The sequence below is a fragment of the Sceloporus occidentalis genome, unplaced genomic scaffold (genome assembly GCF_023333645.1).
Source record: "Sceloporus occidentalis isolate IW3139 unplaced genomic scaffold, rSceOcc1.0.p SCAF_7, whole genome shotgun sequence".
NCBI lineage: Eukaryota > Metazoa > Chordata > Lepidosauria > Squamata > Phrynosomatidae > Sceloporus > Sceloporus occidentalis.
In genome coordinates, this window is record NW_028316987.1 from 1,017,514 (window position 1) to 1,043,006 (window position 25,493).

General features: G+C 41.8%; 1 protein-coding gene across 1 annotated transcript in view; it reads left to right on the forward strand.

Moving 5' to 3' along the window:
- The first annotated feature begins 7,580 nt into the window (after positions 1 to 7,580).
- LOC149308978 (potassium voltage-gated channel subfamily A member 7-like) overlaps positions 7,581 to 25,493 on the forward strand; it is a 29,989-nt gene continuing 12,076 nt past the window's right edge. The window contains exon 1 of the mRNA XM_089531545.1: positions 7,581 to 8,662. Coding sequence (XP_089387671.1) covers positions 8,087 to 8,662 — 576 coding nt within the window. The 5' untranslated portion in view covers positions 7,581 to 8,086. The remainder of the gene's footprint in view (positions 8,663 to 25,493) is intronic.

Here is a 25,493-nt window from a genome sequence, read left to right on the forward strand (position 1 = left end):
GGGTTTGTTGTTATGGCTATGTGCTGAGTTCCTTTCCACCTTGATACCTGCCATTCATCATGCTTTATATTTTCTTTGTTATTTCATAATTCTGCATTGCTGCTGTGTCTGGCTCGAGAATCACAGGTGTGGTTTGTGCTTTTGTTGGTTTTACACTATATATTTGCTCCTAATATTTTTGGTCAATTAGATGATGTTCTTTCATTTACAGGCCAAGGTTCTAGTGACCATGGTGCTCCTGTCTAAGAAAAATAAGGGGCTATGGGATGGTTGGAGCTTAGGCTTCGGCCAAGGTTGCCAGGTGTTCTATATGTTTTATTTGACATCCATTGTCTATCCCCCCCTTTTTTCCTGTTGTTATTGCATCAGTTATGAATCTGTTCTACATCCGGTGGTCTTCTTTGAGGGCTCTTGTGGGGGAGAGCTGGTGGTTGGGTCCAAGAGCGATGTGCCGGGGGGCTGTGGTGCCTATGGCATTTGCTCATGTAACATGGTGTTACTTTACCTTTATGGTCCAAGTGCAACCTTCGGTCTGGGTCTGGCAGTATGGTTCATTTGCTTTGTGGTTCAATTATTTCTAGGCTGCTCAGGCTTTTCCAATTTGTTAGGTTTGGCCTGGGGTTGTTCATTTGTGTTCATGTCTATTTACTGCAATAATATGCTATTTGATTACACTGTTTGTTTTGTCCGTTGTTGTTCTGGGCTCTCACCTGGGGACAGCCAGGCCCCCCCCCCCATTTGTTGCTGTTGTCGATTTGCTGCTGCCTGCAGGATTGCCTTCACAGCACGTTGCCTCTCGTTGGGAAGAATTGGCCTATGCTGGTTGTTCTTCTGCACTTGGACCTATGCAATGAATGTTAGCATCGCTCTTGGCAGGGTTGGCGGTAGGCCTGCTCGCAGGCCTTTTGTGGCGGCAGCATAGGCCAGGATCTGCACGGTGTGATACCAGGGATAGGGAGCTCTGGTTTGGGAGTCACAAGGTACCCGGGGGCGAATAGGGCAGGCTTATGGCCATTGCGGGGGCCATACGTGGGAGCGCCTCCCGGTGACTAGGGGCTTAGTGAATATGTGAACGCATGACATGGTTTGCGGTCAAGGTTGTGTTCCTTAGCCCCTAGGTCATCCCATGCGCCTGGTGGGTGCCAGGTTTTGAATCAGACAACATCGGGTTGTTCGATTCCGCAGATCCTGACCTCATGCTTTGTGCCAACCCTTACCAATTGCTTGCTAATAAAGTTGTGGCCTTTCTTCCAATATGTTGTTGTGTGGTTATTTGCTGGAGCCTCTGAGGCAAAAGACGGCTGCCCGTATCGCCGGGCAAGCCGATTTGCCGACGCGGCGGCAAAGAACTACAGGCCCCAGAGTGCTCTGGGGCCTGCCCCGGCTCCCTATTGGTGCGCGGGGCGGAAGGGGCAGTCCTTCCTCCCCGCGACGCTCTGGGAGCCGGGCTCTGTGGTTGGAGCTCCCGGTCCTCCAGGGCAACCCATTGGCCGGGTTGCCTTGGAGGAGGAGCTCCGTAGCCACACGTTGGAGGGGCGGGGCTTAGGCCTATTTCAGGCCGCGTTGTCGGCCCTGTCCCTCAGTTGGCGCTTGGCTCTGCACGGTGCAGAGCCAAGATAGGAAGGGAGGAAGACCGGGAATCTTCCCCACCCACCCACCGCTTTCTCGTGGGTTTTCCTTTTTCTGTCACAACTTTGGGCGGCAGCATAGGCCAGGATCTGCACGGTGTGATACCAGGGATAGGGAGCTCTGGTTTGGGAGTCACAAGGTACCCGGGGGCGAATAGGGCAGGCTTATGGCCATTGCGGGGGCCATACGTGGGAGCGCCTCCCGGTGACTAGGGGCTTAGTGAATATGTGAACGCATGACATGGTTTGCGGTCAAGGTTGTGTTCCTTAGCCCCTAGGTCATCCCATGCGCCTGGTGGGTGCCAGGTTTTGAATCAGACAACATCGGGTTGTTCGATTCCGCAGATCCTGACCTCATGCTTTGTGCCAACCCTTACCAATTGCTTGCTAATAAAGTTGTGGCCTTTCTTCCAATATGATGTTGTGTGGTTATTTGCTGGAGCCTCTGAGGCAATTAAAATAAGCAGAAGACAAAGGTGGGAACTGGGAAGAAGAAAACAAAACTGGGACATTTTAAAAGCAGCTGAAAACATGGAACTACAAAGGATTAATTGGAACTGCTCCTGCTAAATCAAGATGATGAAGTGTATGATGCAATGACATGTCCATTATTATGGCTATCACTTTAAGTCCTTCTCTTCACAACAATTCTGATTACAGGTTTGATCTCAGGTAACCTTTTCTTCTATCTCCTATAATATATCACAGTTTTCCCCAAGATAACAAATAGAAAGAGAGCTGGAATAACTGTCATAATAAGTACATATCGAATTAGGCCCCTGCTATGTTTTCATTAGTTGGAACAGGACAGTCTTCCTTGGATGCTTATCAAGATCATCTGTCAGATGAATTGGCCATGCTAGCTAGGTACAAAGGGTGGTTCTAGTCAAGCACATCTGGAGGGCATTGGTTTGGGAAAACTAACAGAAGATCAGTAACAGTAGATACATTTTCCTTAAAGATAATTTGCATGGCTCTGTCTGTCTTCTCTTGCCATGCACTGTAACACAAGGCATTGGTACTTCTATTTCGGACATATTCCCAGTACTTGCTGTGGCCTGAAAGAGCTGGGCAAATAGCCATGTGAACAGGTTATGCCCCCAAGAACTTACTCCAAATACTCCATTCTACTTTGTGTTCATATGTCATTTTATTCAGCTTTTCTGTTTGTTTGTTTTTTAAAACTGGTCATCGCTAAATCACTTTACATCAAAACAAGGAGTTATGAATGGTTAGTAATCTGCCACAAAAAAGGGATGGTCTGCTCTGGTGTCATGACTTTAGTGTAGCCCTCAAGGGCCCTACTCAATAGAATGAACTGAATGAAGGTCCCTCAGCTTTAGAAAACCAATTTATGGGAGTAAAATATGTTGCCATCTAAAGAACAATGGGATGACCATAGAATTCGCATGTAAAATTAGTTTAACTACACCACTGGCCTAGGTTTGTTGGTCAAGTCTGGGCCTAGTCCTTGGAAACAAGTAGTTGCAAATAACTAAGTTGTAGTTAATTATTTTCTGCAGTAATGAAGATATAACTACATTATATTACACTTGCAACTTAACAAATGATAGTGTCACTCCATTTGAAGTATAATCAACTTTTTAGTTCATTTTACAGTTAAGGGTCTATGGCTTCCCTACATGGTGAAGGAAGGATAACTATCACATGGTTGTAGTGCTGGCTTTTACAATGCTTCATGCTTCTTCCTTGCTCTTTGTTGTGGTCAAATGGTGATGCTGAGGTGGGTGGTAAGTGAGTGCATCTTGTACCACAGGCCAACAGCTCATAACATCCCATTTTTTTTTAAAGTAACTAATGTAGTTACTCGCTAAGAAAATATGAAAACTTGCTTTCTAAAAAACTTTATAGATACCAATAACTATCTGTTTTGTGGAGCAGTCTTGGAGCTGCAGCTGTAACTTACTATACTTTTTAAAATAACTTCCCCATTTCTGGATAGCTGTACCATTTAGCAGAATTGGGCTATTGCCTCTGGTAGCAGATGTTGGGACTAGCAGTAGTGTCATTTATAGTTGCCTGTTTAGGATCAGGTTTCTGGGCCAGAACCTTAGATCCAGGGATGGACAAGCACATGGATACAGACACTGGGGCGGGTTACAAACTGCCATAAAGTACGCACTCTGCGCATACTAGGGTTAGGAAGGGCCGTATTAGGGTTAGGAAGGTTCTTACCTTCCTCACGGCCCTTCCTCCCAGTACGCGCGGAGTGCATCGTAAATGGCGGCGCCCATCCACATGGGCGCCGCCATTTTGACGTCTTGGACACTGTGCGTCCAGACGTGTCGCGGCGGAAGTGACGCCGTGAGGGCGCGCTCCGCCCCTTGCGGCGCCACTTCCGCGTTTCGAAAAGGAGCGCCATTTTGGCGCTCCTTTTTCGCTGCGCGGGGAAGCCTCATGGTCTGACCGCTGGGGCTTCCCTACGCAGCGAATGGTGGCGGAGTGAAAACGGCCCCTTGAGGGCCGTTTGTTATTATTATTATTATTATTATTATTATTAAGCTTTATTTATAAAGTGCTGTAAATTTACACAGTAACCCATCAGAGAGAACATATTACCCTGTTTGGACATTAAGACAAAAAGAAAATCAGAGGCTGGATGGTCATCTGTTGGGGATGCTTTGATTGTGATTTCTTGCATGGCAGGGGGTTGGACGGGATGGCCCTTGCGGTCTCTTCCAACTCTACGATTCTATGATTCTATTCTATGACTTAACTACAGGTGCTGTTTCCAGATCACAAGGAAATGAGGGGATTGTTGCTTCTGATTTACTTAGAGAGTTGGCATAAGGAATATTTAAACTGGCCTGTCATTGAATACTAAAGTTAGGATTGTCCATGCCATCATATTTCCCATTTCTATCTAAGGTTGTGAAAATTGAACAGAGAAGAAAGCTGATATGAAGAAAATCAACTCATTTGAAATGTGGTGCTGGAGAAGAGTTCTACGGATACGATGGACTGCTAAAAAGACAAATAAATGGGTTCTTGAGAAATGAAGGCTGAAATCTCTCTAGAAGCTAAGATGACTAAAGTGAGCCTGTCATACTTCAGACATTTCATAACTCACTAGGAAAGAGACAATAATGCTTAGTAAGGTATAAGGCAGTAGGAAGAGAGAAAAACCAAATTCCAGGTGGATATGCTCAATTAAGGAAGCTAGAGCCTTGAGTCTACAAAACCTGAGCAGGACTGTTTATGCTTAGATGACTGTTTATGCTCAGTTCATCTTCTGCAAAGGAAGATCAAGACCTGCATGTGTGTATGCAAGTGCATGTAAAATTAAACTGTAGATACGAACTAGATTTTTACAATTAAATGTAGGTTAATTCAATAGATGCACAGAAGTTTTGGAGTGGATTAATAAATGAGACATGGGCCTGTTACAGACTGCCAAAATAAAGCTGCTTCGGGTCTCTTTGGAGATATGCTATTTAAATGATGCATCGGTCCTAAGAGTCCGGAGGTCGCACCAAAGCCACACTCCATTCCTAAGCACTAGAGTGCAGCTTTGGTGCAGCTTCCAGATTCTTAGGACCCATGCCTCATTTAAATAGCATATCTCCAAAGAGACCCGAAGCAGCTTTATTTTGGCAGTCTGTAACAGGCCATGATGTCCCATGGGAGAAAGTCTGAAAAGCACTAAAATGGGAGCTCCTTTAAAGTTCCCTGCAGTTCAAGACATGTCCTTCTTGCAACAGGAAAGGCAGACTGAGGTGCTAAAGAAAACATTTGTAAAGTTAGTAACAGATAGTGTGAAGAGCAGAGGCTTGGGGCCTATTCAGACGTTGTTGTTTTTAGCACAACTATCCGAATAATCTCATGAACACATTCTGGTTTTGTTGTTCACACTATTTTTTTTAAATTGGAATCTATATGCATCTCTGTGAATTCTGTTGCTCACATGGAGTTGATGAGGCAGATGTATTCGAAGCACAATCAAGACATGCAGAGTTTTATCATGGGTCTATCTGCATCGGTTATTCACACAGCCAACAATGCAAATGTTTTAGAAAACTTGGGGGGGGGGATGAGATCAATTATCCCAGGTTAAATGGTTTTGGAGGGCAGCCCCCCAACTTAATTAGGTGCATTCAAAATTCATGTGAACAGCAAAGATTCAACTCACATTCTACCAGGATTATTTTTACCATCTGAATAACCCCTTGGAGTGTGCATCAGCACCATTACCACCCCATGTTGTTACTAAAAACGAGGAAGGGAGAGGGAGATAAAAATGTGGCAATACCTTTAAAACTAAAGGGTTTTTATTTTAGCATGAGCTTTCATGGATATAAACATGCTTTCTCAGATGCAGTACCAAGTGATATTAATATCTCAGGTTAAAAGTATATATATATATATATATATATACACAGAGAGAGTTGTGGGAATTGGATAGAATGTAATAGGATTCAGACTACATGATAAAGAAAACATTTTAAAGTTGATAACTTGGCTAGTATCAAGAGCAAAGGCTTGGAGGGTGCATCAGCATCATTACTAAAAGCAGTTAAAGGACAGTACAGTATGCATCATATGTGACTAAAATGAACAGATCCCTGCTTGTAGGCTCACAGACATAAAAAGGAAACTAAAGAAACAAAGAAATAAAAATTCCCCATGAGCCAAGAGGAGAAGAGTGCCTTAGAAAGAGAGAGAGCCAACTTTGTAACTGCTGAATGGGAAGCAAAAAGCAACACAAAACAAAGTTCACCTTAGAATTGCCACAAGCTGTAAATGATTTGAAGGCACACAACAACCAACAGCAAGTTCCTTTGTTTACCAGTATCCTTTGTTTGCCAGTTGTCCAGTTTAAGTCCAGTTTAGAGATAACGAATCATAACATGTGAGAGCCTTAATTGGTGAGCAGGTGGGCAGGGCACCTTGTCGCAATCTTCCTTATTAATGATGAGGCATACAGTATTTCTATTTATATTACAGTACCTATTTCCAGATCAACAACAATTAGAATATGAGCATGCGGACTAGCATGGTGTCCATTTGGTGCAATTTGGTACATTTCCTTTGTTTTTGAGCAACATTTTTGGGCAACCCACATAAGGGGCCAAGAGGGGACAAAATCATGGGGCAAGGAACAATGGAAGAGAATTAATGCTGAGTAAGTTGCCTACCACTTGGTGAAAAAAAGAACAATGAAAAACAGACACAGCACTGAAGCTAATAGAGGAGAATATATGGAGATTAAAATATTTAACATTAATGACAGCTTTAAAATGTACTTTTTACTTTTTCAATCATATTTCCAAGAATCCCTTAGCCACTACAATTGCCGTGTTGTCTGGAATATTCTGGGAGATGTAGTCCAAAAAATGAACTTTTCCCAAGCTCTGCTTAATACAGGGGAACCATGTGTCTGCCTTTTCCGTGCCCACCTTTGAGTGTTAATATTGACAGCTAAGAAAGGGATAATAAGGTGTTAGAGAAGGCTGGGGCCCTAAATATGGTCTAACGTAGCATCACCTCTAATCCAGGGCTCAGCATGGCCCTTGAGATCTTACTCCCAGCCTGCACCACTCATGAGCAACCCACCCACCTACAGAGATGACCTGACTCAAGCACCACTTTCTTTCTAGAGAGCAAAAGAGTTCTTGCTGTCAGTCCTTTGTACCATCCTGAAGGTGCCCTGTGTTGCCCACCCCCACCCACTCCCTGCCCCAGGCAATCTGCCTGCCCCTATGTCACCACCATTCCAACTATTTTTAGCTCTCCCTTCCTCTGATCAGAGTACTGCTGGGATTGCTTTTAGGCATGGGGATGGGGGTGGTGCTGGGATGTTGGCAAGGGGGCCAGGAGTCTGTACCGTCCTGGGGCAACCTGATACCTCTAGGTCTGGGGAAACTGTTTACAGCAGAAATCTTGGACGCTGGCACTGGAAGGCAGGGGTGTTCTCAGAAAGGGGACATAGAGAAGGGCAATTGGTGTTGGTAAGGGGTGGGGGCTAGTTTGTGGGGTCTACTCTCTTTGGAAACATCAAAGCAAACTTGTATTCAGTAAAGCAAGGGGGACAGAATAAGGGTGATGGCACTTGGGTGTCAAAAGCGAAGACCGCTTTAGCAAAACACATTATTGCTAAGAATGAAAAGAGATGGTGTGAAGTAGAGAAAGGATAAGGAGCAGAGGAGGAGGAGAGAGGCAGGCTAGGTCAGCTATGATTGAAGTAGGGAGTGAATTAGTGAAAGGAAAGAAAGTGGAGCTAGTAGGGTAGCAGGGCAGGAAAAGAGAGAAGATATCAAATGAGATACAGAAGCAGCCTAAGCGAACTGATATTGGAAAGTGTCTACAGCACAGAATAGCTTCCAGGAGGATTCAAGGACAAACTTTCTCTTCAGGGAGACAAGGCCTCAACGTTCTGGTGAAGTCCGAATCATGGACCCATACCTTGTCCTAGGATCCCTTTAGCTGCCAGTCCTGCCATGGAGAAGCTACTGCCTTTGCCAGCAGGGGATGACGAGCCCGTTGTGCCTTGTGAGGGGCGTCCTCATAAAGACTGCTGTGAAAGGGTTGTGATCAATGTTTCAGGCCTACGTTTTGAGACTCAAGTGAAGACCTTGCGCCAGTTCCCTAACACACTTTTGGGTGACCCGCGGCGACGGCAGCACTACTATGACCCCCTGCGCAATGAGTACTTCTTTGACCGCAACCGGCCCTGCTTTGACTCGATCTTGTATTATTACCAGTCTGGAGGGCGGCTCCGGCGGCCAGCCAATATTCCCATTGATGTTTTCCTGGAGGAACTCAAGTTTTATCAACTGGGGGATGATGCTCTCACCAAGTTCCGTGATGATGAAGGCTTCATTAAGGAAGAAGAGCAGCCCATGCCAGACAGGGCATTCCTCAAGCAAGTATGGCTGCTTTTTGAACATCCAGAAACTTCCCAGGCCGCCCGTATCATTGCCATCATCTCTGTGATGGTCATCCTTATCTCCATTGTGATCTTCTGCCTGGAGACCCTGCCTGAATTTCGGGATGACAGAGACATATCATTGCCAGTAAGTCATGAGACCCATATTGATCCTTTTTCCCTTTGCCTTCTCTCCATTAGCTTAGCACTGCTACCATAAAACAGTTTGGGTAGTTCAAAATGTATTCTGTTTGTTCTGCCTCAAAATGATCATATCAGATTAAAACTCACTCAAAAGCTTCAAAATGTACCAGCATTGTAATACTGATCCAAACACATCGCTGCCTTCACCACAGAAATGCAAGTTTTATTATCAGCATTTCACTGCTGAGGCATGGCATTCATCATCTGCTACAGTCACCAACAAAAGCAGAGTTTCTCCTCTGAAATTCACTATTGGGGGTTGGGGGTGTCAAAGGATGCCAGATTTTGAATTTGATGTATGCTGACTGTCAAGGGTACATTTCAAATTTAATTTTATAAAATGCTTATTTTGTTTCCCTATCATCTCGTTGTCTCCACCTGGAAAGTTGAGGCCCAGGTTATCTTATTGCTAAAGAATGGGCAGGTCCCTAGCTGAATATTGTCATTAAGACTCCACATTGGCATCAATATCTTATAATATTAATTTTCAATACAGGTTGAATTGCAGATGTCCTTTTGAAAGCTCTCTTGCTCAGACTGCTTTGCACATAAGCTCTAGTGGATATTAGGGACAATACAGAAAATACAGGTCATTTCACTGTTTTGAGTGCTGGAATAAACAATTGCCTGTTCAAATTCACTACTGATGAGTCAAATTAGTACAAGTTTTGGAAACAACCTGAGCATTCTTGTTCTCATCCTTTTCAAACCCTAGGACAGGCTTCCTAAACAACAACAACAACACTCTCCTAGATCCACATATGTTGGATTGCAGTGTCCATCATCTCAACCATTATGCTAGTTGGGAATTGTAGTCCAGTACATAGAAGAGTTGTAGTCAAACACATCTGGAGGACATCAGGTCAGGCAGAGCTGCCTTAGGAAATCTATTCCATGTTAGGATGGTTGAATCATTGTTAAATGAAACTTTCAGAAAGTAAATACTGTATGGCCTGTGAGGCTACAGTACTGTGGAATATGGAAATATGCCCCATCAGCAAATGCTATCCCACAATCCTGTATGCTGTGCTTTCATATCCTTAGCATTTGTCTAATTAACAAATTGTAAGCCGCTCTGATAGCCTTGGCTGAAGAGTGGGATATAAATATTATTATTATTATTATTATTATTATTATTATTATTTAGAAATCTATAGCACTGAGCCATGGAAGTTAAAGTAATGTCAAACTGCATTATTTCTGCAGTGCAGATACTGTCCCAGTCTACACCCTCAAGCCGCACATTTCTTCAGTAGCCACAAACTGTGATGCCATTTCCATTGGCACATCATCTATGTGATATACCCAAATCTTGAGTCACTGGGGTCCCATTCAGTTCCCTGATATTGTGGCAGGGAGAAGATTAAGCATGATACTTCTTCATGCAACCTGCATCCTCCCCAAGCTGCTGTGGTTTATTAAAATTGGTTGTCTGGGTCTTTGGTTCTTTAGTGCTTCTAGACAAGCTTTTGTTATTTAATCACTTTGCTTTGTTCATGGAATTTTACAATCATCTCCAGTTTGCAGGCCTAGCTATATTTTCCAACATTTTAAAAAATTCATTTATTTATTTATTGGCAAGGGAGTAGTAAAAAAGCAACAGAAGAGAAGGACTAGCTTATTCCTTTAGCTTTATTAATTAAATTTCTACCTCACCTTTCTTCCTCCCCAAAAGGCACAAGGCAGCTAACAGTAAAATCTTAGGGCGTTATGCATATCACACTGCCTACCAAATGAATTTCATAGAATTCAAATCAAAAACATATACAAAGGTAGCAGTTAGAGCCTGCCCCCTCCATTTGGAAAGATCCTTTGTTACATATCTTCAAAGTGTGGAAAAGTCACTTTTGGGGGCCACAACTTCCCTAGTTCCCCAATCACCATGGCCACTTCTGCATGCCATAATTAAAAAAAGATAATACGTCTAGACTTTATGTAGGAAGGCAGTGGCCCTTGTTGACCCTGACATATTCCTATTACCCTCCATGTTACCTTCCCAGAGGGAGAGTTCTTCTAAATGCCATAGGGAGCCTCCACAAGTAGAACAGAGATCCCACCACCATCACAAGCATGGCTGGTAAGGACACAAGAGAACACCTTTTCTGTGGCTGCCCCTAGACTGTGGCACTCCCTTCCCAGGGAAACGGGAATGGCCCTTTCCTTGTTGTCCTTCCGCCAGCAAGCTAAGACCTTCCTGTTCAAACAGGCATTTAAAACAGAACATTTGTAAAGAATGGGCTGGGGTGTTGCATTGTTTTAAAGAGTTTTAAACATTTTTACCTTCTTAAACTGTATTTTATTCTTTTAACATGTAATTTGTTTTACTATTGTAATAATTTGATTCTATTTTAATGTACCATGCTTTTAATTGTACTTTTTTTAATATTGTAAGCTACCATGAGACCCAGTTTTGGGGGAAGGGAGGGATATATATAAATAAATAAAACAATAACAACAACAACAACAATAATAGGCACCACCACACTACAGATATTTCCTCTCCTGCATGTGGAGAAGAATGAGGCTGAGTGGCAGGAATGTGTTACAGTGGCATCATTGGGTTGTTATCGCCTGGTGTGGTAATTTATGGTGTCACCCCTCCATTGACCTCCTCTCATACCACACCATGCAGAATCCTTAGGAATGCTTTTTGTAGTAATGTTAGTCATAAATTTTAATTCCTGTATACAACCAAATGTAATGGTAATACAATCAGTCCTCCATATCCATTTAATCTATGGTTTCAAGCATCCACAGCCTGAAAATATTTCAAAAATATATAAATTACAAAAAAACAAACCTTGATTTTGCCATTTTATATAAGGGACACCATTTTGCCATTTTATGTAAGGGACACCACTGTATTCAATGGGACTTGAGCATCCATGGATTTTGGTATCTATGGGACATCCTGGAACCAAAACCCACCAGATACCAAGGGCCCACTGTAGTTGTGACATAAACAACTAGCAAAATAAAAACCGTACTTCTAAATTATAGTATCATGCACACAGCCTAAATGCTAAAAATGAAAATCTGGTAAGATGTGATATTTTTAAAGGAAATGTACAAACAATAAAAACATGAAAATTAAAAAAAAAATAATTTTAAAATTGATTTTAAAAAACTGGTGCCTCTCCTTTTTCCTCCCACTGAATCTTGCCTCACTCACCCCATTTGTTCAGCATTTTAAAGGGACATAATTGAATTCAACAGTCTGTTCCTGCCCAAATGAAGATGTTTGGGGAGCAGTGGTGTCAACCCCACTTTAGGGTGTCACCTGGAGTGGTTCATACCTCCTGAACCCTTGTAATGACACCCATGATGTGCTAAAGGATATAGGACCAATATGTATGGCCCTGCTTTGCCCATTGCAGGGCCAACCTAAGATATTTTGCAAGCAGAAATAAAAAAGCAAGAAGCAAAAAACAACACTCCCTCCTTTTCTCTGTATAAAACCCAAACAGATTTGAATCTTTCTTCAGCACTTAGCAATGGGACGTCATCCTCCATTGTATTGTACTAAATGCAGAAGGCAGGGGAGGAGGCTCCAAGATAGTATATAATGGTACGTACATAATTCTCTCATTGAGTTACATTTTGTGCTGCCTCCTAGCATTTGCCACCTGAGGCAACTGCCACATGCTGCCTAATCGTAGAGACAGCACTACCCCTCACATGACTTTTACCACCTGGAACCTTTAATCTGATCTAAATCTGAGTGTTTTCCTTGGGGACTTATATTAAACTTATATTTTAAATTAATTTTCAGGAGGAGGTAAATCTGGGGGCTGCACTCATGACTAATGTGAACTTGAGCTATATGGCACCATAGTGACAAAGGAAAGATGTTTCAATGCAGTGGCTGTTAAAATGAGATTTTAACTGGTGATTAAAGCCTTATTTCTGTCCTCCTCGTTTTCTTGTTGTCACGTTGCGCACAATCTGCTAAGGAACAGTGGATTCGTTTTTCAGTTGCTTCAAATGCTTCCAGTAAGTCCGGTCTTCATAACATTTATATGGGTTCCTTCACACAAACAGACAGAAGGCAGCTTGTTTCAGAACATAACATTCTATCCAGTGATGAAAAATGATACTGTGCTGTATTTATTGTGTTTGGGAGATGTCAGCATCTGCTGCCCTTACCTCTAAAAGCACTGAAATTGTCTCAGATGGGATATGCTTGGATTCAGCAGGGTCAGATTTGAGCACTGGAATGCAACTTTAGAGACCAGGGTTCAAATCCTGGTCCGGCCATGTAAACTCAGGTGACCTTAGGCAAGTCACTCTCTCTTAGCCTCAGAGGATGGCAATGACAAACTCTCTTTGAAGAAACTTGCCAAGATAACCCTGTTGACAGGTTTACCTTAGAGCTCCCATCACTTGGAAGTGATTTGAAGGCACACAACAACAACAACAACAACAACAACAACAACAACAACTCAGTTATGCTGGTGGACATTACCTCAGATCTGAACTAAGGTTGAACTGTCAGTTCAGCCAGTCTCCTGTATATGGAATAGGGAAACGCAGTGTTATGTCTTTTACCTCAAAGAGCGAAATGTCTCTGGCTGGCCCTGGGAGAAAGAAATGAATTCATATCTCATTCGTTGCAGGAAAAATAGTGCCATACATTTCTATTACAAAAATGACAACAGTGAGATGTTGATTGGTTGGAGGGGATCAAGGGTTGAGAGAAGTATGTGTGTCCAGTGATAAGAACGAACTATTGAAAATAAATTACCACTAAGTTGGATACTTTCTAACAAAATGCGAGGGAGGAGTTAAAAAATTAGTTGATTGGTTTAAGCTGGAATTTGACATTAGTTGATTTACAGAATTAAGATATTAATTATATTATCAATTAATGAAATGTGAAACTGCCCAAGAGAGTCAAAAGAAATGTACATTTCCCAGTTGGTTCTTTACTCAAAGTCTAGTTTTAGATTTTTGAAACCTTTTAAGCACAAATTTTATTGCATGCCTCTGTGCCCAGGCCAGAAGCATCCCATACCTGATTGTGGCATCCCATACCCAATCCAGACTTCTCTGGCACTTTTTGAAAGAATGGGATTTTCTCATTCATTGCAGAGTATGGGAAAATCTGGATCGGGTATGGGATGCCATGATCGGATATGGGATGCCTCTGGCTGAGGCACGGAGGCAAGAGTTAAAATCCATGCTTAAACGTTTTCATCCCACATCTAGGTCGGGAAGGAAGCATGAGAAAGGGCAGTGCGACAAGATTCAAGGCACTTGCTCAAATGTAGTTCCAGTGAGATTGCAGGCTTTTGGGGTTAGCAATCTCCATAAGTGTTCCCTCACCGTCTTCCACTTGATTTCTAAACTCAGTATTCCATACTTCATATTCATATCCATATTCCTGAAAGCAGACCATTCTTTGTATCTATAAATTCTGGAGGCCTTCCAAAAATTGTAGAAACACTTAAAATCCATGTAGAGTTAAAAAAAAAAAAAGGACAGGGGAATGAGGAATAAAATAATAGATGGCATTTTTCAGCTTCATTGTGGTAAGGTTTTTGGTGCAGACTTTTTACTTAAACGTAAATGATTTTTTAATGTAAAGGTTGTAGTTATTTTTTTCCTCTTCTAACCAAATCTAATTCAATTACATTTTTAAAATGTATTAACAATTAACTAAACTCATTGACCCATTTCTGTGTGAAAGGGGCGTATGTGCAGTGTTCTCAAACCTAGTATTCTCCCAGTGACCCCATCTTTGTTAGCTGGAGGGCTCCAAGAAAGTTTGGTGCCAGGAGCTCCTTTGCCAGCTGTATCCTATTTAACTTTTTCATGCATGCATTCTTCCTGAGAACTAACTGCTCAAACCTTCACAAATCCTAGTCCCCTCCAAGAAAGCCCAGCCACTCCTAATTGGCTTCCTAGCAAGATTTCTCTGGCGCCTGCTTTCCTGCTTGGTGACTGGCACTAACCTGGCGTTTAGCTGGGCCAGGGCATGAGCAGGTGGGCAGGATTAACACCTTCAGTGCTGTGTTTGCCATGGAGGGATCCTGAAAGCAGCAGGGACAGGGGCAAAGTGAAGAGGGGAGAATTGATGTAATGTCTCCGGCTTTCAGAGCCAGAAGAACCTGGCTTAAGAGGCCAAGAAGGGAATCCCTGTGAGGCACATTGCCATGGAGAACCCCCACTGCCCCTCCCCATCAAGTGCTACCCAAGGCTTCTGTGTCACGTGGAGCCCCCACCCTGCTGTCCCTATTTCAGTACAGGAATGCAGTCAAGCACCTTATGGACATCCATGGAAGCAGGTCATCTTTCCTGACTCTACACTCCGATTACATTTTGCAAAGCTAAGCTCTTTCCTTGGATTTTGGATAAACAAGCCCAGTTTTGCATAACAGGTTTTGGAACCCGGTTATGATATTTTTGAGGTCAGATTGGTGTTTTACATTCCTTCCTTATGCTCCCACTTACAACAAATCACTGAAGATGGCAGAAAAAGTCATGGATCCTAGAGTTACCAGGTCTCAAGGTGCTGGCTGAAGTCTTTCCGAGACACCAGGTGGTGAGACACATCTCAGTTGGACAAAAATCTAATTTTGTAGGTATGAAGTGCCTCTAATGCCTGGTTATCTATCTCCAACCATTCTTAATGTGTTGCATCTGTGTGTACATTATGCACCAAAAAGTTAGAACCAGAGAGAAAGCCAGAGGGTGCATGTTCCTGTGACCAATATAGTTTGAGCAAAACAGGGAGAGAAGGTCCAGAATTGTGACTCATGAGTTGTCTTGTTGCACAAGGCCTGGGGAGGGGGGATCTCTCCATGACCTGGTGTTGCACCTTTCATAAGCCCCAGCAGTATGTAGGGACTAGGAAAACTCTACATGTGTCATTTGTGCTGTAGAGAAGGCTGTGTGGGAATGTAAACACTAGTGGTATTAATGGCCACCCCATGCCACCTAGTTGCTTGTTTTTTTAAAAAAAAAAACTCATTCCTTCACTGGCTCTGAGTTGTCATATGAAGTGGTTAACCAGGTTTTACTAGATTCTCAGCCCATTTATCTAAAATCCTCTTGTATCTATTTTCACACTCAACTGGTCCACTAGTTCTAGCCAGTTCCCTAACCCTTGCCTGCCTTTTCAATGCAGAAGATCCCAGGCCCAGTCCTCAACAGTTAGGGTTGGAACAATTCCTTTATGAAAAACTGATGGCTTCTATCAATCTGTGTTGGCACTACTGGGCTAGATGGATCAAGAATTTGATTTAGTGTAGGGCAGCTTCCATGGACTCCGCAGAAGTTAGTCCCAGTGAATTCAGTAGGTGTGCTTGTTTGTGTTCATATGGGAATTCAGTCCCAAACATACTAAGGACCTTATAACAAGGGGGCAAAGTGTCCAAATCCTGTGGATAAATGGAGTTTAAATCCTGGAAATATCCTGCAAAAGTGGGATTGTTTTCAGACCCATCGGGCTAATTGAGCATTAACACGACATTAACCCATGCAAAAAGTGGGCAAAATTGCATCTCTTTTTACTTTCAGGATTGTCCCAAAAGTAAAAAGTGGTGCGATTTTGCGACTTTCTGCACAGGTTAATGTTGCGCTAATGCTCAATTAGCCCAACATCATCTGAAAGCAACCCCACTTTTGCAGAATATTCCTGGATTTAAATCCCATTTATCCTTGGGATTTGGGCACTTCCCTCCCATGTGATAAAGTCCTAAATTCCATTGAATTAAGTGGGCGTGACCTCTGAACTGATCTCCATAGGACTGTACTTTTTAAAAAAAATCTTCCTCCCTTGCTGTTTTAGTCAAGCGTATCGTTGGCTCTTATAATCTTTTCTTAGCTTACATCTTCCTCTATTCCTAGGCCCTGTGGGAAGTTTTCTTTACTTCATTTCACTGTGTTGTTGCCGTTTCTGTTTTTTGCTTTTAAGTTATTTCCAATTTATGGCAATGCTAAAGTGAACCTAGCATGGGATTTTCTTGGTAAGATTTGTTCAGAGGGGCTTTGCCTTTGCCTTCTCTGAGGCTGAGAGTGTGTGACTAGCCCAAAATCACCCAGTGGGTTTCCATGGCCAAGTGGAGATTTGAAACCTGGTTTCTAGAGTCCTAGTCCAACCCCCAAACAATTATGCCATGCTTCCCTGTGTCCTCTCCTCTATTTATCAGTTTCCTCCCTAATTCCACAGATCCCTGCTTTCTTTAGGGCAACAGTAGGCCACCAGGTGCTACCCAAATGTTCTGGACCACAACTGTTACAACATCTTACCATGGGCTCCCCTGCTTGGGTTGATGGGAGCTGGAGTCCAAAACATCTGGAGAATTCGATGATGAGAACTATTGCTTTCAAGCTCCATCTCCATCCCTCCTTTTTTCTGTTTCCTTTTCCTAAATAAATTGCTGTATGTTTTTCCCTGCTGAAATGTCTGAACCAGGACTATGGATCTCTCTGTCAATTGTCATATCTAATGGAAATGACAGCTATCTTGGATGTGGCATGTTCTTGTTCTGTCCCAGGGATGGGGAAGTGTGAGTTGTGGACTGCTTTGTATCCCTGAAGTCCTTTGAATGCCCCTAAAACTCTCATGATTTTTGGACAGCTGTTGTCTGAAAGCTGCACCACAAAATATGTGAAAATGCCCCCAAACCATCTCCCAGTACACCAGCCAAAATTATGGCTAGAACTGATGCAATCCTATTTTTGGTTGGGGGTCAGCGGGCCAAAATTAGCCTCCCATGCAATTTCCCACCCCTGTTTTATGGGGTACAATGGAGCATATATTTTCACTTCCTCCCTCTTCTGCTTTCTTTTTCTCTCTTTAATTGGATATTTCTTATGTTGGTTGCTATAACTGTATAAACACTGCTATAGTCTGCTTTTATTCATGGTTGTGTATAAATACACTAAAGGCACCAGATCTTGGAAGCTAAACAGGGTCAGCCTTGGTTAGTACTTGTCTGGAAGACCATCGATGAATACCAGGTTCTGTGGGCTATATTTCAGAGGACAAAACCACCTTGTCTAAGAAAACCCTATGAAATTCTTCCAGTCTCCATAAGTCGACAGGCAACTTGAAGGCATAAATATGTGTACCCCACTCAAAGAACCCTAATAATGAAAGAATGCTTTTAAAAATCCCAAAACCAAATCTTGTAAACAACTGTGGCAAAGCAATGCTTGAGGACACTTCTGAGCAAACATAGCTCTCTAGATGGTGTTGAACTGCAACTCCCAGTGTTCCACAACAGCTTTGCTGTTTAGGGTCTCTAGAAGTTGCAGTTCAACCATATCTGGAGGGCAACATGTTGACCATTCCTTCTTCAGAGATTTCAGGATTTCATGCACACACTAAACAAGCATGTTACTGCTAACTTTTTTCAGCTACATTAGAAATGGGGAAAAAGCTGTAGCACAGCTGCATTGTAAACGATCCCAAATGCCTTTCTACAAGCTGAATTGTGATGCAAGTTGAGTTGACACATTTTACAGATACTATAAAGCTGTTTGTGCACTGTGCAGCTATGCATGTCTATGCTGAAATAAGTCATTTATTTATTTATTTATTTATTTATTTATTTATTTATTTATTTAACATCCCACTTTTCTCCTAGTTCAGGATCCAAGGGGGTATACAACATTTTAAAAGCACAATACAGTTTTAAAAAAACCATTAATAAAAAAGTTAAAACACAGTTGTACTAAAATTCCCTTTAAAAACCACAAGTTAAAAAGAGTTAAAAACAGCATTAAAGGATGCATAAAAACGTAATAAAACCAAAACACTCCACTCCACACAAAAAGCTTTATATGCCACAACATACTAAGATCCAAAAGATTCCTGACATAAAAAGATCTTTAATTTTAAACAGAAAGACAGAAAGGAAGGGGCCAACTGGATCTCCCAGGGAAGGGAGTTCCATAATTTCAGAGCAGCCACCAAGAAGGCTTTCTCTTGTGTCTTCACCAGATGACCCTGAGAAGGTGGTGGGACCAAGAGAAAGCCTTTTCCTGTAGATCTTTGAGCACAAGGCAGATAGTTTTTCAAGTAGTCTGGATTCAAGCCACGTAGTCATATTGTGTTCAAAGAAACTCATGTCTTATGTATTTATTACATTTACAGTGGACCCTTGTTATATGCTGTGGTTTGGTTACAAGATCCCCCGTGTATAACAAAATCCATGTATGCTCAAGTCCCATTAAATATAATGACATAGCAAAATGGTGTTCCTTATAAAAATGTAAAATCAAGGTTTGATATTTGAAATGTATACTTTTTTTTGAACATTTTCAAACCGTGTATAAAAAATCCGTGTATAAGAAGGGCTGACTGCATTTCATGCCTTTCCTCTGTTTAGTTCAAAGTGGCATATATGGCTCTCTTATTTCCCATTTTGTAATTGCAGAAAATCAGTCACATAGACAAGGCACCTGAAACACCGCATTCATTTTCATGGCTAAGGGGGAGCTGAACCTGGTTCTTTCAAATCCCAGTTCAGGAGTCTCACTGAAACATTATACTGGCCTTTTCACAACTTGCATGTGTGGTTCAAGTTTGGTCCCATGCCTTGGTGGTTGATGGTTTTCATGTCAGTGGGGCTTGTTAGCCATCCTGACTGCATCTGCACTGCAGAAGTAATGCAAGTTGACACTGTTTTAGCTGCCATGGTTCAATGCTATGGAATTCTGGGATTTGTAGTTCTATTAAGTCTTCTGTCAGAGAGGTCTGGTGCCATAACAACCTACCAGTCAATAGGATGGAACCATGGCTGTTAAAGTGATATCAAACCGGATTATTTGTGCAATGCAGATGCAGCATGCCTTATACTTCTGAGTCTTTCAAGAAGCTATCCAAGGTGCTGAACCCCGTCTACAAAAAGAGTTCAGCGTCTTGGATGACCAAAGTTTGGATTAAAACCTCAAATGACATGAAAGTGCCCTCTGGCGAATGTTAACTAGGGAACCAAAGTTGCAAGACAGAGTGACTCAATAGACCCCCACTTCTATTATTGGAAAGTAACTCTGAATTCCTTCCATGAAGAGAAGAGGAAAAAATGGGCTGAATGAAGTCAATTTTGTACGTGACACTAAAAGTACACTTGAGCCTTTCGTGCTTTTCATTTCCATGTGGGCACGTTTTAATATGAGACAGAAGTTCAAAAACAGACATGTGTTCATGCACTTTATAGTTGATGTAAGTATGAACTGAATCCAAGGAGAACTTGGAAAACTTACTCCTTTTAAAAATAAAATAAAATTACTGTATAAAAGTACCAGTATCTGTCAGATAGCATCACTGAGGTTTCAGCTGAAAAAGTAACTTCCCCAGCCTTTGTACTCACCATACATACAATAAATGCAAGAACCACTTTAAGGATCGCATGCGTGAAATATCTGAGCGACGCCACAACTACACACTGCTCTTCGACATTTTAAAAAACATATACGTTTCAAAGGAGTGGACAGACATAGTATTGAAAGATGCCCTTCATGTGTATCTGTGCACATCTGGTATTCGAACCATGCTGCCATTCATACAGAAAGGGGCCAGAGCCTCTTTGATAGAACATATGCTTTGCATATATAAGGTCCTAGGATCAATTCTGGTGTCTGTAGCTTAAAGAAGTTTGGCTGGCAGACAATAGGGAAGGAAAAGACCATAAAATGGGGCTGTTTCAGGACATGTCTAACTGTATGCGATCTTAAAGGTGAACTTCTCAAAGTCTGCTAATTTTGTGTTTTGTGATGCTGCTGCCTATTGAACCCACATGTAAGGAAACAGGTTGCCTAAAAGTGATGGAGCTCTAGGGAGAAAATCCATGGCAGTTCCAGGATCTATGAAACTCCATCTTAAACTTCAAGGTGGTGTTTCATGGATCCTGGAATTAAAGTCTTCCCTGATAAATTTAATAAAAATGTTCTATGATCCCTTTGGGGCCATAATAGAATTCATTCTACTGTGGGGGTACAAGTGTGGAACAGCCTATATATATGTCGCAGCTGCTTTTCCCCACATTGTCCAGTTGACCCTGCATTATACAGGTCATTTACAAGATATTCCTTTCGGTGTCTTAAGTTCTGTCCTGCCCTGTCCTCTCAGAAACTGAGAAGATGACATCTCCATGTGGTCTGTCATCTTATTTTGGTCACGACCGTCTAGAAGGCCATCAACACCAAAGCCTAAGTACTTGGAACTTGGTTCTATATTCAGCAAAGCTGTTTTATGCAATGGCCTGATTTCAGCCTGCAGGGTTAAAATGAGCCATGATTATTGCTCTACCAAATTTTTTCCCCTCAGCTGTCTCAAGAGAAGTTTCCATACTCTGGGCCGGCTCTCCTTTTAGGTAGAATGAAGTGGCTGATTCCAATGGCTGATTTTGACTGTCATGAAGCAGTCACATTTAAAATAGTACTGTAGTTGTATTTTTTATTGCCAGGAAAATGGTTGTAGAAGGTTCTATGGGGATTTCCTCTCTCAGGTACCAAAATAGCCTTAGATATTATTAATATTGACTTGTGTGCAGAGCATGGAAAAGTTACTTTCCTTGACTGCTTCCTTCGTAACTCCCAGACAGTGCTGGCTGCATTGGGTCAAAAATTCTGGTAGACTACCGCCCCAAACCATTTTCAAGTTCTGGAAATAGTTGTGGAGATGACAGCAGAATTGAGGGTACCATTTAAATAGCAGCAAATACAAATAAAGTTAATGTTTTATGTTTTCATATATTTTTAAAACTATGGGAGGAATACAGTTTTTTTACCATTTGCATTCTTCACCCAAAGGGTGTGTGCAAATGTTTGAAATAAACTACTGATGGCAACATTTACTAAGCAGAGCAGCTCAGGATGTAGGGAAATTTGGACTAGCTGCTAGTGGACTCTAGTCCTCCAAATCTTGTGCCTCTTTGTACAGCGCTGTGTATAATTACAGCGCTATAGAAATAAAGTTTAATAATAATAATAATAATAATAATAATAATCTTTGTTGTATTCTCTGTGTGTAACGTGGAAGTTCTGTCTGTTTTTACACGTATGTTTACACTTTCTCAAGAGCTTTTCCTCAAATGGTATGTACAGAAATCACTGCCATAAGATGTAGCAATAACTTCTAATTTGGAAAGGGAATTAAACATACTCATGAAAGACAAGGCTATCAAGAGGCCAGGTTGGTCCTTCAGTAACTGAGACAGTGCGGTTAGAAAATCTGAGTGTGTGGCTTCCCAGACACACTGGGTTGGCCAACATGAAAAGATAACTTTGGACTAGATATGGTCTAGCAAGGTTGTGATTAATGGATCTGATACAATTTAGTCCTCTATGGAAACTCTGTAAAGTGGTCCCTCCACATTCACTGCATTTAGGGGTGGAGGACCTCCATGAAGGTGGAAAAACCACAAATAAAAAGAACATTATTCTTTTTACCTAAGAGAACACATCTCTAGGACTCTCCAGGTCCTCCAATGCAACTCTGTGGTCAACATCTGTCAGAAGTTGATCATATAATCATGCTGGAGGACTTACAAATGCCTAGACAAGTGTTTTCTCTAGGAACTTCTAGGTTCTCTGATACAACTCTATAGTCAACTTTTAGCAGAATTGTGCTGGCAGACTTATCCTATAGAGAACATATTAATAAAAACCACAAGTAATCAAATCCGCAAAAGTCAAAGCCACAAATGTGGACGACTGACTGTACATGAAGGAGAGTTATAACATTACTGGAATATATCAGCTATTGGTAGTGGACATATAGAAATTGCAACCTTCTCCAGAGTGGTATGGCCAATCCATTAAGCAGAAATATGTATTTTTGCATTTTGGTTTGGAACATAGGAAGTTGCCTTGTTTAGAGTCAGAGTCTGGTCCATCTAGTTCAGTAATACCAGTAATACTTGGTACCACCCAAATGTCTTGAATATTGCCTTCCATTATCCCTCTCCAGTGTTAGTTAACTAGAATCCAAAACATCTGGATGGTATCAAGTTATAGATGGCTAATCTGTACTGACCAGCAATTGGTCTCCAGGGGTTTCAAACCCAAGACTTTGCCAGTTCTACCTGGAGATGCCAGGAACTGAATTCAGGATCTTTGGTAGACAAAGCAGGTGCTCTGTCACTAAGTCATGGCCCTGAGCTACACTTAATATAGCTATGTGTGCCTCATGATTAATGAGGAGTGAAGGACAACTAAGGTTTCCCTGACTTTAGTCTGTCTCTAGGATCAGCATGTCTGCACAACCTCATAATGCTACTAGGATTTGATCCTCCACATGAGGACTTAGAAGGATTATTTATTTTATTTAAGCTTTATGCTTATACCTTCAAGAGGTTCAGGGTCAATACTTATAAAACTGAACAACAAATCCATACAGCATATTATAACTCAAGTTAGAACCTATTGAAACACATCTGTGTACATACACACAGCTCTACAAATGTTCTGAAGCACGCTTTCAGGCTTACTTTTGAAATGTAGCTTCAGTCCTGTTTCACCCGACCATAGAGTTAGAACAATGTGAGCAAAATGCTAGTATGACAGTATTGATTTTCTGTGGAACCATGGAAGGTGACAGAAACTGGGACAACTCCAAGCTAGCACTAAGCCTGCCTGTCTCTATAGCCAGGGTCAGCTTTACCATTAGGCAGAGTAAGACATCTACTTCAAATGGAAACTACTGGGGAAGTATTACAACCAACTCAGCAGGCCCCAAACTTTTCTATTGCCTTCAGGTGTGACAGTGTCACCACTAGGTTTGGCATCACCCAATGTAGTGAATCGTGGTGTCACACACCATTGATCTCCTGCCATACCACACCATTCAGAATCTTTAGTAATGTTTTTTGTACTAATATTATTCATCAACCGCAATTCCCATATTTCCCTGAATGTGATGATGATGATGATGATTATTATTATTATTATTAACCTTTATTTATGAAGCGCTGTAAATTTACACAGCGCTGTACATGCCATCTTTTAGTTAGACGGTTCCCTGCCCTCGGGCTTACAATCTAAAAAGACATGACACAGAAGGAGAAGGGAGTGGTGATGACAATATTTATTGATTACAATTATTATTATTATTATTATTGATGACAATAATTGTGACATAAACAACTAGCAAAATTAAAATTATACATTTAAATTACAATATAATATGCACTGCCTAAATGTAGTTACGTGTACATAGTTTCATGTGGTTTAAGTGAACATTTGGTAAAATGTGGTAGGTTTTTAAAGAAAAATGTAAAATATTTTTAACATTTTAAATTTTAAAAAAATTAACTTAAAAAAACCCTTGAAGTCTCTCCTTTCCCCTCCCACTGAGACTTGCCCCACTCACTTCTTCTCTTCTGTTGAGCTCCATGGTGTTAAAGGGATGCAGGTGAATGCCACAGCCTGTTTCTGCCAAAAGGAAGGTGTTTAGGTAGCAGTGGTGTCACACACCCCTTAGAGTCTCACCTGGTGCAACTCCCCGCATCCCCCTAGTGATGCACATGATGTGCAGTGGAGGACACTGCCCCATCACCAATGTTGAAGGAAAATACAGCTGCCAATCTAGTTTGCTTCTATATATGCTCTATGCATCAGGCAGTAAAAAATGTCTTTGATCAGTTCTGTTCACACTATCAGCTGTAATCCAACACAGTGCCAGGGCAAAGAGGTATAAGAATTCTATATGGATGCAGGGAACCAGATAGCAGGTGCAATTTCTCAGGATCAAACTGCATTCTGTGCTAGAGCATGTATCTTTAAGAGTGTGCTAAGCACTGGGCAGGCCCTCATCGGCTATAAGAAATTTCAGTCAGTATCTGAGATACCGTGCAATAAAATGTTGCAGTGTGACGTGCTTGGGTTAAGTGTGCCAGCCAGCCACACTCTTTCAATATATTACATTTCTCTGTATTTGCTTTCCAATGATCAAGGAGTCCTCATTTACTTGTTTGTGAAAGTGGATTTCCCCAGTTAGGGTCTAGTTTTGTTCTAAAGATTTTTTCTCTCTCACTCCTGCCAACCTTAAGATTCTGCCAAGCCTGGTCATACTTTTGGATAACACTATGTTGGCTATGTAAGTATCCATACTTCAGCCTGACTTTGGCCCCATACAGACAGGCCAAAATAAAGCTGCTTCTGGTCACTTTGAGGTATGCTGTTTAAATGATGCATGAGTCCTAAGAGTATGGAAGCCACGCCAAAGCCACGGCGTGGCTTTGGTGAGGCTTCCGGCCTCTTAGGACACATGCATCATTTAAACAGCATACCTCAGAGTGACCGGAAGCAGCTTTATTTAGGCCTGTCTGTATGGGGCCTTTGTTATTAGTGTTTACACCAGCATTACAGAAAATGGTAGGATGGAGTAAATTTGGCTCTGGTCAATAGCTGGATGAGAGACTGTTTGACAGCTCAATGGATTTTGCTCTGAGCTCCTAGGAGCAGGAGTGGGGTACTGAGAGGAAGCCAGAGACTGCAGATAAGACACAGCATTTGTTTGGAAACAGTTTCCAAAATGCTCTCCACCCAACATCAGTGTTGTAATGATGCCAGGGCTGTCAGAGATGATGCTCCAGGACTTTTTCATTTGCAGGGACAATGGCATCATCTGCCACCCCCATTCTTTGACTTCCTAGTTCCTTCTGAGTTTAGCTGCAATCTCTACTGTAATTGGAAGAAAAATAGTTTCCCCAGCAATTGTATTTACAAACGCTTGTTTCTAGTAGATACCAAACTGCTAGGAAAAAAAAATTAAATTCACACAGCACCTGCAGTTTTTGACTCCCTATGGGGATGGTCTG